Source organism: Oncorhynchus nerka, unplaced genomic scaffold, assembly GCF_034236695.1.
Source record: "Oncorhynchus nerka isolate Pitt River unplaced genomic scaffold, Oner_Uvic_2.0 unplaced_scaffold_822, whole genome shotgun sequence".
NCBI classification, from domain to species: Eukaryota; Metazoa; Chordata; class Actinopteri; order Salmoniformes; family Salmonidae; genus Oncorhynchus; species Oncorhynchus nerka.
The window spans coordinates 314,798-327,783 of NW_027040440.1; the positions used below are offsets into that span (position 1 = coordinate 314,798).

Consider the following 12,986-nt stretch of genomic DNA (forward strand, 5'->3'; position numbering starts at 1 on the left):
GATATATCCCCATAACAGTCTGTAGTAGATATATCCCCATAACAGTCTGTAGTAGATATATCCCCATAACAGTCTGTAGTAGATATATCCCCATAACAGTCTGTAGTAGATATATCCCCATAACAGTCTGTAGTAGATATATCCCCATAACAGTCTGTAGTAGATATATCCCCCATAACAGTCTGTAGTAGATATATCCCCATAACAGTCTGTAGTAGATATATCCCCATAACAGTCTGTAGTAGATATATCCCATAACAGTCTGTAGTAGATATATCCCCATAACAGTCTGTAGTAGATATATCCCCATAACAGTCTGTAGTAGATATATCCCCATAACAGTCTGTAGTAGATATATCCCCATAACAGTCTGTAGTAGATATATCCCCATAACAGTCTGTAGTAGATATATCCCCATAACAGTCTGTAGTAGATATATCCCCATAACAGTCTGTAGTAGATATATCCCCATAACAGTCTGTAGTAGATATATCCCATAACAGTCTGTAGTAGATATATCCCCATAACAGTCTGTAGTAGATATATCCCCATAACAGTCTAGATATATCCCCATAACAGTCTGTAGATATATCCCCATAACAGTCTGTAGTAGATATATCCCCATAACAGTCTGTAGTAGATATATCCCCCATAACAGTCTGTAGATATATCCCCATAACAGTCTGTAGTAGATATATCCCCATAACAGTCTGTAGTAGATATATCCCCATAACAGTCTGTAGTAGATATATCCCCATAACAGTCTGTAGTAGATATATCCCCATAACAGTCTGTAGTAGATATATCCCCATAACAGTCTGTAGTAGATATATCCCCATAACAGTCTGTAGTAGATATATCCCCATAACAGTCTGTAGTAGATATATCCCCATAACAGTCTGTAGTAGATATATCCCCATAACAGTCTGTAGTAGATATATCCCCATAACAGTCTGTAGTAGATATATCCCCATAACAGTCTGTAGTAGATATATCCCCATAACAGTCTGTAGTAGATATATCCCCATAACAGTCTGTAGTAGATATATCCCCATAACAGTCTGTAGTAGATATATCCCCATAACAGTCTGTAGTAGATATATCCCCATAACCCCATAACAGTCTGTAGTAGATATATCCCATAACAGTCTGTAGTAACAGTCTGTAGTAGATATATCCCATAACAGTCTGTAGTAGATATATCCCCATAACAGTCTGTAGTAGATATATCCCCATAACAGTCTGTAGTAGATATATCCCCATAACAGTCTGTAGTAGATATATCCCATAACAGTCTGTAGTAGATATATCCCATAACAGTCTGTAGTAGATATATCCCCATAACAGTCTGTAGTAGATATATCCCCATAACAGTCTGTAGTAGATATATCCCATAACAGTCTGTAGTAGATACCCCCATAACATATCCCCATAACAGTCTGTAGTAGATATATCCCCATAACAGTCTGTAGTAGATATATCCCCATAACAGTCTGTAGTAGATATATCCCCATAACAGTCTGTAGTAGATATATCCCCATAACAGTCTGTAGTAGATATATCCCCATAACAGTCTGTAGTAGATATATCCCCATAACAGTCTGTAGTAGATATATCCCATAACAGTCTGTAGTAGATATATCCCCATAACAGTCTGTAGTAGATATATAACAGTCCCATAACAGTCTGTAGTAGATATATCCCCATAACAGTCTGTAGTAGATATATCCCCATAACAGTCTGTAGTAGATATACCCCCCATAACAGTCTGTAGTAGATATATCCCATAACAGTCTGTAGTAGATACCTCCCCATAACAGTCTGTAGTAGATATATCCCATAACAGTCTGTAGTAGATACCCCCATAACAGTCTGTAGTAGATATATATCCCCCATAACAGTCTGTAGTAGATATATCCCCATAACAGTCTGTGTAGTATATCCCCATAACAGTCTGTATATCCCCATAACAGTCTGTAGTAGATATATCCCATAACAGTCTGTAGTAGATATATCCCATAACAGTCTGTAGTAGATATATCCCCATAACAGTCTGTAGTAGATACCCCCCATAACAGTCTGTAGTAGATATATCCCATAACAGTCTGTAGTAGATATATCCCCATAACAGTCTGTAGTAGATATATCCCCATAACAGTCTGTAGTAGATATATCCCCATAACAGTCTGTAGTAGATATATCCCCATAACAGTCTGTAGTAGATATATCCCCATAACAGTCTGTAGTAGATATATCCCCCATAACAGTCTGTAGTAGATATATCCCATAACAGTCTGTAGTAGATATATCCCCATAACAGTCTGTAGTAGATATATCCCCCATAACAGTCTGTAGTAGATATATCCCATAACAGTCTGTAGTAGATATATCCCCATAACAGTCTGTAGTAGATATATCCCCATAACAGTCTGTAGTAGATATATCCCCATAACAGTCTGTAGTAGATACCCCCCATAACAGTCTGTAGTAGATACCCCCCCATAACAGTCTGTAGATATATCCCATAACAGTCTGTAGTAGATATATCCCCATAACAGTCTGTAGTAGATATATCCCCATAACAGTCTGTAGTAGATATATCCCATAACAGTCTGTAGTAGATATATCCCCATAACAGTCTGTAGTAGATATACAGTCTGTAGTAGATATATCCCCATAACAGTCTGTAGTAGATATATCCCCCATAACAGTCTGTAGTAGATATATCCCATAACAGTCTGTAGTAGATATATCCCCATAACAGTCTGTAGTAGATATATCCCCATAACAGTCTGTAGTAGATATATCCCCATAACAGTCTGTAGTAGATATATCCCCATAACAGTCTGTAGTAGATATATCCCCCATAACAGTCTGTAGTAGATATATCCCCATAACAGTCTGTAGTAGATATATCCCCATAACAGTCTGTAGTAGATATATCCCATAACAGTCTGTAGTAGATATATCCCATAACAGTCTGTAGTAGATATATCCCCCAGTCATAACAGTCTGTAGTAGATATATCCACATAACAGTCTGTAGTAGATATACCCCCCATAACAGTCTGTAGTAGATATATCCCCATAACAGTCTGTAGTAGATATATCCCCCCATAACAGTCTGTAGTAGATATATCCCCATAACAGTCTGTAGTAGATATATCCCATAACAGTCTGTAGTAGATATATCCCCATAACAGTCTGTAGTAGATATATCCCCATAACAGTCTGTAGTAGATATATCCCCCATAACAGTCTGTAGTAGATATATCCCATAACAGTCTGTAGTAGTAACAGTCTGTAGTAGATACCCCCCCATAACAGTCTGTAGTAGATATATCCCCATAACAGTCTGTAGTAGATATATCCCCCATAACAGTCTGTAGTAGATATATCCCCATAACAGTCTGTAGTAGATATATCCCCATAACAGTCTGTAGTAGATATCCCCATAACAGTCTGTAGTAGATATATCCCCATAACAGTCTGTAGTAGATATATCCCCATAACAGTCTGTAGTAGATATATCCCCATAACAGTCTGTAGTAGATATATCCCCATAACAGTCTGTAGTAGATATATCCCCATAACAGTCTGTAGTAGATATATCCCATAACAGTCTGTAGTAGATATATCCCCATAACAGTCTGTAGTAGATATATCCCATAACAGTCTGTAGTAGATATATCCCATAACAGTCTGTAGTAGATATATCCCATAACAGTCTGTAGTAGATATATCCCATAACAGTCTGTAGTAGATATATCCCCATAACAGTCTGTAGTAGATATATCCCCATAACAGTCTGTAGTAGATATATCCCATAACAGTCTGTAGTAGATATATCCCCATAACAGTCTGTAGTAGATATATCCCATAACAGTCTGTAGTAGATATATCCATAACAGTCTGTAGTAGATATACAGTCTGTAGTAGATATATCCCCATAACAGTCTGTAGTAGATATATCCCATAACAGTCTGTAGTAGATATATCCCCATAACAGTCTGTAGTAGATATACCCCCATAACAGTCTGTAGTAGATATATCCCCATAACAGTCTGTAGTAGATATACCCCCATAACAGTCTGTAGTAGATATATCCCCATAACAGTCTGTAGTAGATATATCCCCATAACAGTCTGTAGTAGATACCCCCCATAACAGTCTGTAGTAGATATATCCCCATAACAGTCTGTAGTAGATATATCCCCATAACAGTCTGTAGTAGATATATCCCATAACAGTCTGTAGTAGATATATCCCATAACAGTCTGTAGTAGATATACCCCCATAACAGTCTGTAGTAGATATATCCCCATAACAGTCTGTAGTAGATATATCCCCATAACAGTCTGTAGTAGATATATCCCCATAACAGTCTGTAGTAGATATATCCCCATAACAGTCTAGTAGATATATCCATAACAGTCTGTAGTAGATATATCCCCATAACAGTCTGTAGTAGATACCCCCCCATAACAGTCTGTAGTAGATATATCCCCATAACAGTCTGTAGTAGATATATCCCCATAACAGTCTGTAGTAGATATATCCCCATAACAGTCTGTAGTAGATATATCCCCATAACAGTCTGTAGTAGATATATCCCCATAACAGTCTGTAGTAGATATATCCCCCATAACAGTCTGTAGTAGATATATCCCCATAACAGTCTGTAGTAGATATATCCCCATAACAGTCTGTAGTAGATATATCCCCATAACAGTCTGTAGTAGATATATCCCCATAACAGTCTGTAGTAGATATATCCCCCCATAACAGTCTGTAGTAGATATATCCCCATAACAGTCTGTAGTAGATATATCCCCATAACAGTCTGTAGTAGATATATCCCCATAACAGTCTGTAGTAGATATATCCCCATAACAGTCTGTAGTAGATATATCCCCATAACAGTAGATATACCCCCATAACAGTCTGTAGTAGATATATCCCCATAACAGTCTGTAGTAGATATATCCCATAACAGTCTGTAGTAGATATATCCCCATAACAGTCTGTAGTAGATATATCCCCATAACAGTCTGTAGTAGATATATCCCCATAACAGTCTGTAGTAGATATATCCCCCATAACAGTCTGTAGTAGATATATCCCCATAACAGTCTGTAGTAGATATATCCCCATAACAGTCTGTAGTAGATATATCCCCATAACAGTCTGTAGTAGATATATCCCCATAACAGTCTGTAGTAGATATATCCCCATAACAGTCTGTAGTAGATATATCCCCATAACAGTCTGTAGTAGATATATCCCCATAACAGTCTGTAGTAGATATATCCCCATAACAGTCTGTAGTAGATATATCCCATAACAGTCTAGTATATACCCCCATAACAGTCTGTAGTAGATACCCCCCATAACAGTCTGTAGTAGATATATCCCCATAACAGTCTGTAGTAGATATATCCCATAACAGTCTGTAGTAGATATATCCCCATAACAGTCTGTAGTAGATATATCCCCATAACAGTCTGTAGTAGATATATCCCCATAACAGTCTGTAGTAGATATATCCCCATAACAGTCTGTAGTAGATATACCCCCCATAACAGTCTGTAGTAGATATATCCCCATAACAGTCTGTAGTAGATATATCCCATAACAGTCTGTAGTAGATATATCCCATAACAGTCTGTAGTAGATATATCCCCATAACAGTCTGTAGTAGATATATCCCCATAACAGTCTGTAGTAGATATATCCCCCCATAACAGTCTGTAGTAGATACCCCCCCATAACAGTCTGTAGTAGATATATCCCCATAACAGTCTGTAGTAGATATATCCCATAACAGTCTGTAGTAGATATATCCCCATAACAGTCTGTAGTAGATATACCCCCATAACAGTCTGTAGTAGATACCCCCCATAACAGTCTAACAGTAGTAGATATATCCCCATAACAGTCTGTAGTAGATATATCCCCATAACAGTCTGTAGTAGATATATCCCCATAACAGTCTGTAGTAGATATATCCCCATAACAGTCTGTAGTAGATATATCCCCATAACAGTCTGTAGTAGATATATCCCCATAACAGTCTGTAGTAGATATATCCCCATAACAGTCTGTAGTAGATATATCCCCATAACAGTCTGTAGTAGATATATCCCCATAACAGTCTGTAGTAGATATATCCCCATAACAACAGTCTGTAGTAGATATATCCCATAACAGTCTGTAGTAGATATATCCCCATAACAGTCTGTAGTAGATATATCCCCCATAACAGTCTGTAGTAGATATATCCCCATAACAGTCTGTAGTAGATATATCCCCATAACAGTCTGTAGTAGATATATCCCCATAACAGTCTGTAGTAGATATATCCCCATAACAGTCTGTAGTAGATATATCCCCATAACAGTCTGTAGTAGATATATCCCCATAACAGTCTGTAGTAGATATATCCCCATAACAGTCTGTAGTAGATATATCCCATAACAGTCTGTAGTAGATATATCCCCATAACAGTCTGTAGTAGATATATCCCCATAACAGTCTGTAGTAGATATATCCCCCATAACAGTCTGTAGTAGATATATCCCCATAACAGTCTGTAGTAGATATATCCCATAACAGTCTGTAGTAGATACCCCACATAACAGTCTGTAGTAGATATATCCCCATAACAGTCTGTAGTAGATATACCCCCATAACAGTCTGTAGTAGATATATCCCCATAACAGTCTGTAGTAGATACCCCCCATAACAGTCTGTAGTAGATACCCCCCCATAACAGTCTGTAGTAGATATATCCCCATAACAGTCTGTAGTAGATATATCCCCATAACAGTCTGTAGTAGATATATCCCCATAACAGTCTGTAGTAGATATATCCCCATAACAGTCTCTAGTAGATACCCCCATAACAGTCTGTAGTAGATATATCCCCATAACAGTCTGTAGTAGATATATCCCCATAACAGTCTGTAGTAGATATATCCCCATAACAGTCTGTAGTAGATATACCCCCATAACAGTCTGTAGTAGATATATCCCCATAACAGTCTGTAGTAGATATATCCCCATAACAGTCTGTAGTAGATATATCCCATAACAGTCTGTAGTAGATATATCCCCATAACAGTCTGTAGTAGATACCCCCCATAACAGTCTGTAGTAGATATATCCCATAACAGTCTGTAGTAGATATATCCCCATAACAGTCTGTAGTAGATATATCCCCATAACAGTCTGTAGTAGATATATCCCCATAACAGTCTGTAGTAGATATATCCCCATAACAGTCTGTAGTAGATATATCCCCATAACATAACAGTCTGTAGTAGATATATCCCCATAACAGTCTGTAGTAGATATATCCCCATAACAGTCTGTAGTAGATATACCCCCCATAACAGTCTGTAGTAGATATATCCCCATAACAGTCTGTAGTAGATATATCCCCATAACAGTCTGTAGTAGATATATCCCCATAACAGTCTGTAGTAGATATATCCCCATAACAGTCTGTAGTAGATATATCCCCCCCATAACAGTCTGTAGTAGATATATCCCATAACAGTCTGTAGTAGATATATCCCCATAACAGTCTGTAGTAGATATATCCCCCATAACAGTCTGTAGTAGATATATCCCCATAACAGTCTGTAGTAGATATATCCCCATAACAGTCTGTAGTAGATATATCCCCATAACAGTCTGTAGTAGATATATCCCCATAACAGTCTGTAGTAGATATATCCCATAACAGTCTGTAGTAGATATATCCCCATAACAGTCTGTAGTAGATATATCCCCATAACAGTCTGTAGTAGATATATCCCCATAACAGTCTGTAGTAGATATATCCCCCATAACAGTCTGTAGTAGATATATCCCCATAACAGTCTGTAGTAGATATATCCCAGTCTGTATATACATAAGTCTGTAGTAGATATATCCCCATAACAGTCTGTAGTAGATATATCCCCATAACAGTCTGTAGTAGATATATCCCCATAACAGTCTGTAGTAGATATATCCCATAACAGTCTGTAGTAGATATATCCCCCCATAACAGTCTGTAGTAGATATATCCCCATAACAGTCTGTAGTAGATATATCCCCATAACAGTCTGTAGTAGATATATCCCCATAACAGTCTGTAGTAGATATATCCCCATAACAGTCTGTAGTAGATATATCCCCATAACAGTCTGTAGTAGATATATCCCCATAACAGTCTGTAGTAGATATATCCCCATAACAGTCTGTAGTAGATATATCCCCCCATAACAGTCTGTAGTAGATATATCCCCCCATAACAGTCTGTAGTAGATATATCCCATAACAGTCTGTAGTAGATATATCCCCATAACAGTCTGTAGTAGATATATCCCCATAACAGTCTGTAGTAGATATATCCCCATAACAGTCTGTAGTAGATATATCCCATAACAGTCTGTAGTAGATACCCCCCATAACAGTCTGTAGTAGATATATCCCCATAACAGTCTGTAGTAGATATATCCCCATAACAGTCTGTAGTAGATACCCCCATAACAGTCTGATACCCCCATAACAGTCTGTAGTAGATAGATAGTAGATATATCCCCATAACAGTCTGTAGTAGATATATCCCCATAACAGTCTGTAGTAGATACCCCCATAACAGTCTGTAGTAGATATACCCCCATAACAGTCTCTAGTAGATACCCCCATAACAGTCTGTAGTAGATACCCCCATAACAGTCTGTAGTAGATACCCCCATAACAGTCTGTAGTAGATATATCCCCATAACAGTCTGTAGTAGATACCCCCCATAACAGTCTGTAGTAGATACCCCCCATAACAGTCTGTAGTAGATACCCCCCTTACTGTATATCTTGGCGCTGCGGTTTCCCAGTCCACACCTCCTAGTCTTCTGACCCTGGAACAGCCCGTAGTAGATGTGTCCGGTGAACTTGTCCAGTTCAGAACAGTTGGCGCTGACCAGCTCTGCCCCGGTACCACACAGGATCCTCCCGCTGACCCAGCGCTCGGTCGCCAGGGCAACCAGCAGCAGAGTGGCAGAGAGCACGCAGAGCAGAGCGGCAAAGGAAAAGGTCACCCGTTTCCACAGCGACGGCATGGTCAGTCTGTCAGGGTTTGGATAAACAACAACAAATGTCTTTAAAATCCACCTCCATGTCTATCTGTTCATCGCTTCACGCGGCTACGGTCCTCTCGTCTCCTCGTCTCCTCGTCTCCTCTCGTCTCCTCTCGTCTCCTCGTCTCCTCTCGTCTCCTCTCGTCCTCTCGTCTCCTCTCGTCTCCTCTTGTCTCCTGTCTCCTGTCTATCTATCTACTGTTCAAGCAGAGACCATGGGAACACCTCCCAGGCTACGGGAGAGAGGTGGCGGTGTTACGGTCCTCTCGTCTCCTGTCTATTGTCTATCTATCTACTGTTCAAGCAGAGACCATGGGAACACCTCCCAGGCTACGGGAGAGAGGTGGCGGTGTTACGGTCCTCTCGTCTCCTCGTCTCCTCTCGTCTCCTTTCTATTGTCTATCTATCTACTGTTCAAGCAGAGACCATGGGAACACCTCACAGGCTACGGGAGAGAGGTGGCGGTGTTACGGTCCTCTCGTCCTCTCGTCTCCTCTCGTCTCCTCTCGTCCTCTCGTCTCCTCTCGTCTCCTCTTGTCTCCTGTCTATCTATCTACTGTTCAAGCAGAGACCATGGGAACACCTCCCAGGCTACGGGAGAGAGGTGGCGGTGTTACGGTCCTCTCGTCTCCTCTCGTCTCCTCTCGTCTCCTCTCGTCCCCCCGTCTCCTTTGTATTCAGCGCCACTGTTCAAGCAGAGACCATGGGAACACCTCCCAGGCATCCCGAGGGTCGGATCATCCAGTCCGGAGTTGTTGTGTCAGTCGATGTGTCGGTCATAACATCAAAACGCTGTGAAATGAAACAGCTCGTTGTGATAGCTGGTAGAGAGGCTGCCATTAAAAGCTGAGATCCAGTCTGTGTTGGTCAGATCAGAGGGATCTGTTACAGACAGGAAGAAACTCGATCCCAGCACGCTATAGGGCTGCTAGTCACTGAGTTACATTCTGCCCTACTAACAACCCCTCTCTCTCTCTCTCTAGAGACAGAGACAGAGAGTGTACTTTAACTATTTACTGTACATAGCCAATAATATGACATTTAAAAAGCAAGAAAGCCATTTTAATTGAAAGACAGTGAGAGAGAGTGGGAGAGAGAGACAGAGAGACAGAGACAGAGGGAGAGAGACAGAGAGAGAGAGAGGAGAGAGAGAGGGAGAGAGACAGAGAGAGAGAGAGAGAGAGAGAGAGAGAGAGAGAGAGAGGGAGAGAGAGAGAGAGACAGAGAGAGAGAGAGGAGAGAGAGACAGAGAGAGAGAGAGAGAGAGAGAAGAGAGACAGAGAGAGAGAGAGAGAGACAGAGAGAGAGAGAGAGAGAGACAGAGAGAGAGAGAGAGAGAGAGAGATGCCAGAGAGAGACTTTCTGTCTGAGAGAGTGACAGATTGAGAGATGGATCTAGAACTGTCTTCTGTTCCAGTGTGTGAGTGGAGTGTGTGTGTGTGTGTGTCTGTGTCTCTGTGTGTGTGTGTGTGTGTGTGTGTCTGTGTCTCTGTGTGTGTGTGTGTGTGTGTCTGTGTCTCTGTGTGTGTGTGACAGTGTCTCTGTGTGTCTGTGTGTGTGTGTCTGTGTGTGAGTGTGTGTGTGTCTGTGTCTCTGTGTGTGAGGTGTCTGTGTGTGTGTGTGTGTGTGTGTGTGTCTCTGTGTGTGTGTGTGTCTGTGTCTCTGTGTGTGTGTGTGTGTGTGTCTGTGTCTCTGTGTGTGTGTGTGTGTGTCTGTGTCTCTGTGTGTGTGTGTGTGTGTGTGTCTGTTCTCTGTGTGTGTGTGTGTGTGTCTGTGTCTCTGTGTGTGTGTGTGTGTGTCTGTGTCTCTGTGTGTGTGTGTCTGATGTCTCTGTGTGTGTGTGTGTGTGTGTGACACTTCTATCTGTGTGTGTGTGTCTGTGTGTGTACTGTGTCTCTGTGTGTGTGTGTGTCTGTGTCTCTGTGTGTGTGTGTGTGTGTCTGTGTGTGTCTGTGTGTGTGTGTGTGTGTGTCTGTGTCTCTGTGTGTGTGTGTGTGTGTGTGTGTGTGCTGTCTCTGTGTGTGTGTGTGTCTCTGTCTGTGTGTGCTATGTGTGTCTATGTGTGTGTGTGTGTCTGTGTCTCTGTATGTGTATGTGTGTGTGTGTGTGTTCCTGTGTGTGTGTGTCTGTGTCTCTGACTACTGTGTATGGACCTGTGTGTGTGTGTCTGTGTCTCTGTGTAGACTGTGTGTATGGTGTATCTGTGTGCTATCTGTGTGACTGTGTCTGTGTCTCTGTGCTGTGTCTCTGTATCCTGTGTCTACTATCTATATAGACTACTGTCCTATGTAGACTACTGTATAGACTACTATCCTATATAGACTACTATCCTGTATGAACCTATGATCCTGTATAGTCTATCTGTGACTGTGTCTATATACTACTATCCTATATAGACTACTATCCTGTGTAGACTACTGTCTGACTGTCTCTGTGTGTCGAACCTATGGACTGCTATCCTATAGACTGTCTGTGCTGTAACCTGTGTGCTATCTGTGACTACTGTCCTATACCAGACTACTATCTGTAGACTACTATCCTAGACTATGGATCCTGTGACTACTATCCTATATAGACTACTATCTCTGCTGTCTGTATAGACTACTATCCTGTGTGACTACTCTCTGTGACTACTATCATGTATGTGTGTATGTATGTGACTGTGTCTGTAGACTACTCTATATGACTACTATCTATGTGACTGTATCTGTATGTCTATCTGTATAGACTACTATCCTGTATAGACTACTATCCTGTGATCCTATGTATTCTACTGTCTGTGTCTCTGTGTGTATGAACTACTTTATCCTATATGAACTGCTATCTGTGTCTATATAGACTGCTATCCTGTGTGACTGTGTGATCCTGTGACTCTATCCTTTATGAACTGTGTGTGTGTGTGCTCTCTGTGACTACTATCCTGTGTGTCTCTGTGTGTGTGTGTCTGTGTCTCTGTCCTGTATAGACTGCTATCCTAATATAGACTACTGTCCTATATAGACCTATAGGTCTATATGAATTTACTATCTGTGTGAATGCTATCCTATATAGACTGCTATCCTCTTATATAGACTACTATGTGAACCTATAGTCTGTGACTCTCTGTATGGACTGCTGTCATATTATTTGCTATCATATTATGGACTGCTATCCTGTATGGACTGCTGTCCTATGGACTCTATCCTGTGCTGCTATCCTGTGGTGTGTCTGTGTGCTGTGTGTGTGTGGACTCTGTGGACTGCCCATAATGTGTGCTATCCTATATGGACTGCTGCCTGTGGACTGCTGTGTGTGCTGTATGGACTGTCTCTGTATGGACTGTGTGGTGTGTGTGTGTGCTGCTGCCTATATGGACTGCTATCCTGTAGCATGTTCTGTGTCATAGTATGGACTGTGTCCTGTGTGCTATCCTGTGGACTACTGCCACCAGTGTGGACTGTGTCCTGTGTGTGTGTGCTATCCTGTGTCTCTGCCCTGTGACTGCTATCTGTATATGCTGTGTCCTAGCCATGGACTCTGTGTGTGTGTGTGTGTGTCCTGCATTGTTTGCCAACCTTTGTTTCCTGTTTCTGCTGTTGTAATGGACTTATTGAAGTTCTTTACTGATGACTGCTGCCCTATATGGACTGCTATCCTGTGTTCTGCTGAATGGACTTTCACTGTGGACTGCTATCCTGTATGGACTGTTATACAATGGACACTTCCTATCTGCTGCCTGGACCAGATCTACAATACATAGTATGGACTACTTTAATCAGAAGACACTTCCTAATCTGTCTGCTATCCCAGACCTATAGATCCAGTACATAGTAATATACAGATAGACACTACCTGTATAGACTCTGCCAGTTATACAATA

At 40.9% G+C, this 12,986-nt stretch overlaps 1 protein-coding gene across 2 annotated transcripts in view; it reads right to left on the bottom strand.

Annotated features, from left to right (window-relative positions):
• The window catches only part of clrn2 (clarin 2), a 133,063-nt gene extending 122,854 nt beyond the window's left edge, over window positions 1-10,209 (bottom strand). The window contains exon 1 of one of the 2 annotated variants that reach the window (XR_010463633.1): window positions 8,857-8,942. Coding sequence is in view for 1 of the 2 variants with exons in the window: in XM_065016862.1 (XP_064872934.1) it covers window positions 8,857-9,109 (253 nt within the window). In the remaining variant the exon portion in view is untranslated. Of the gene's footprint in view, window positions 1-8,856 lie in introns of both variants that reach the window. The other variant, XM_065016862.1, reaches the window with a different exon arrangement.
• Between the last annotated feature and the right edge of the window lie 2,777 nt (window positions 10,210-12,986).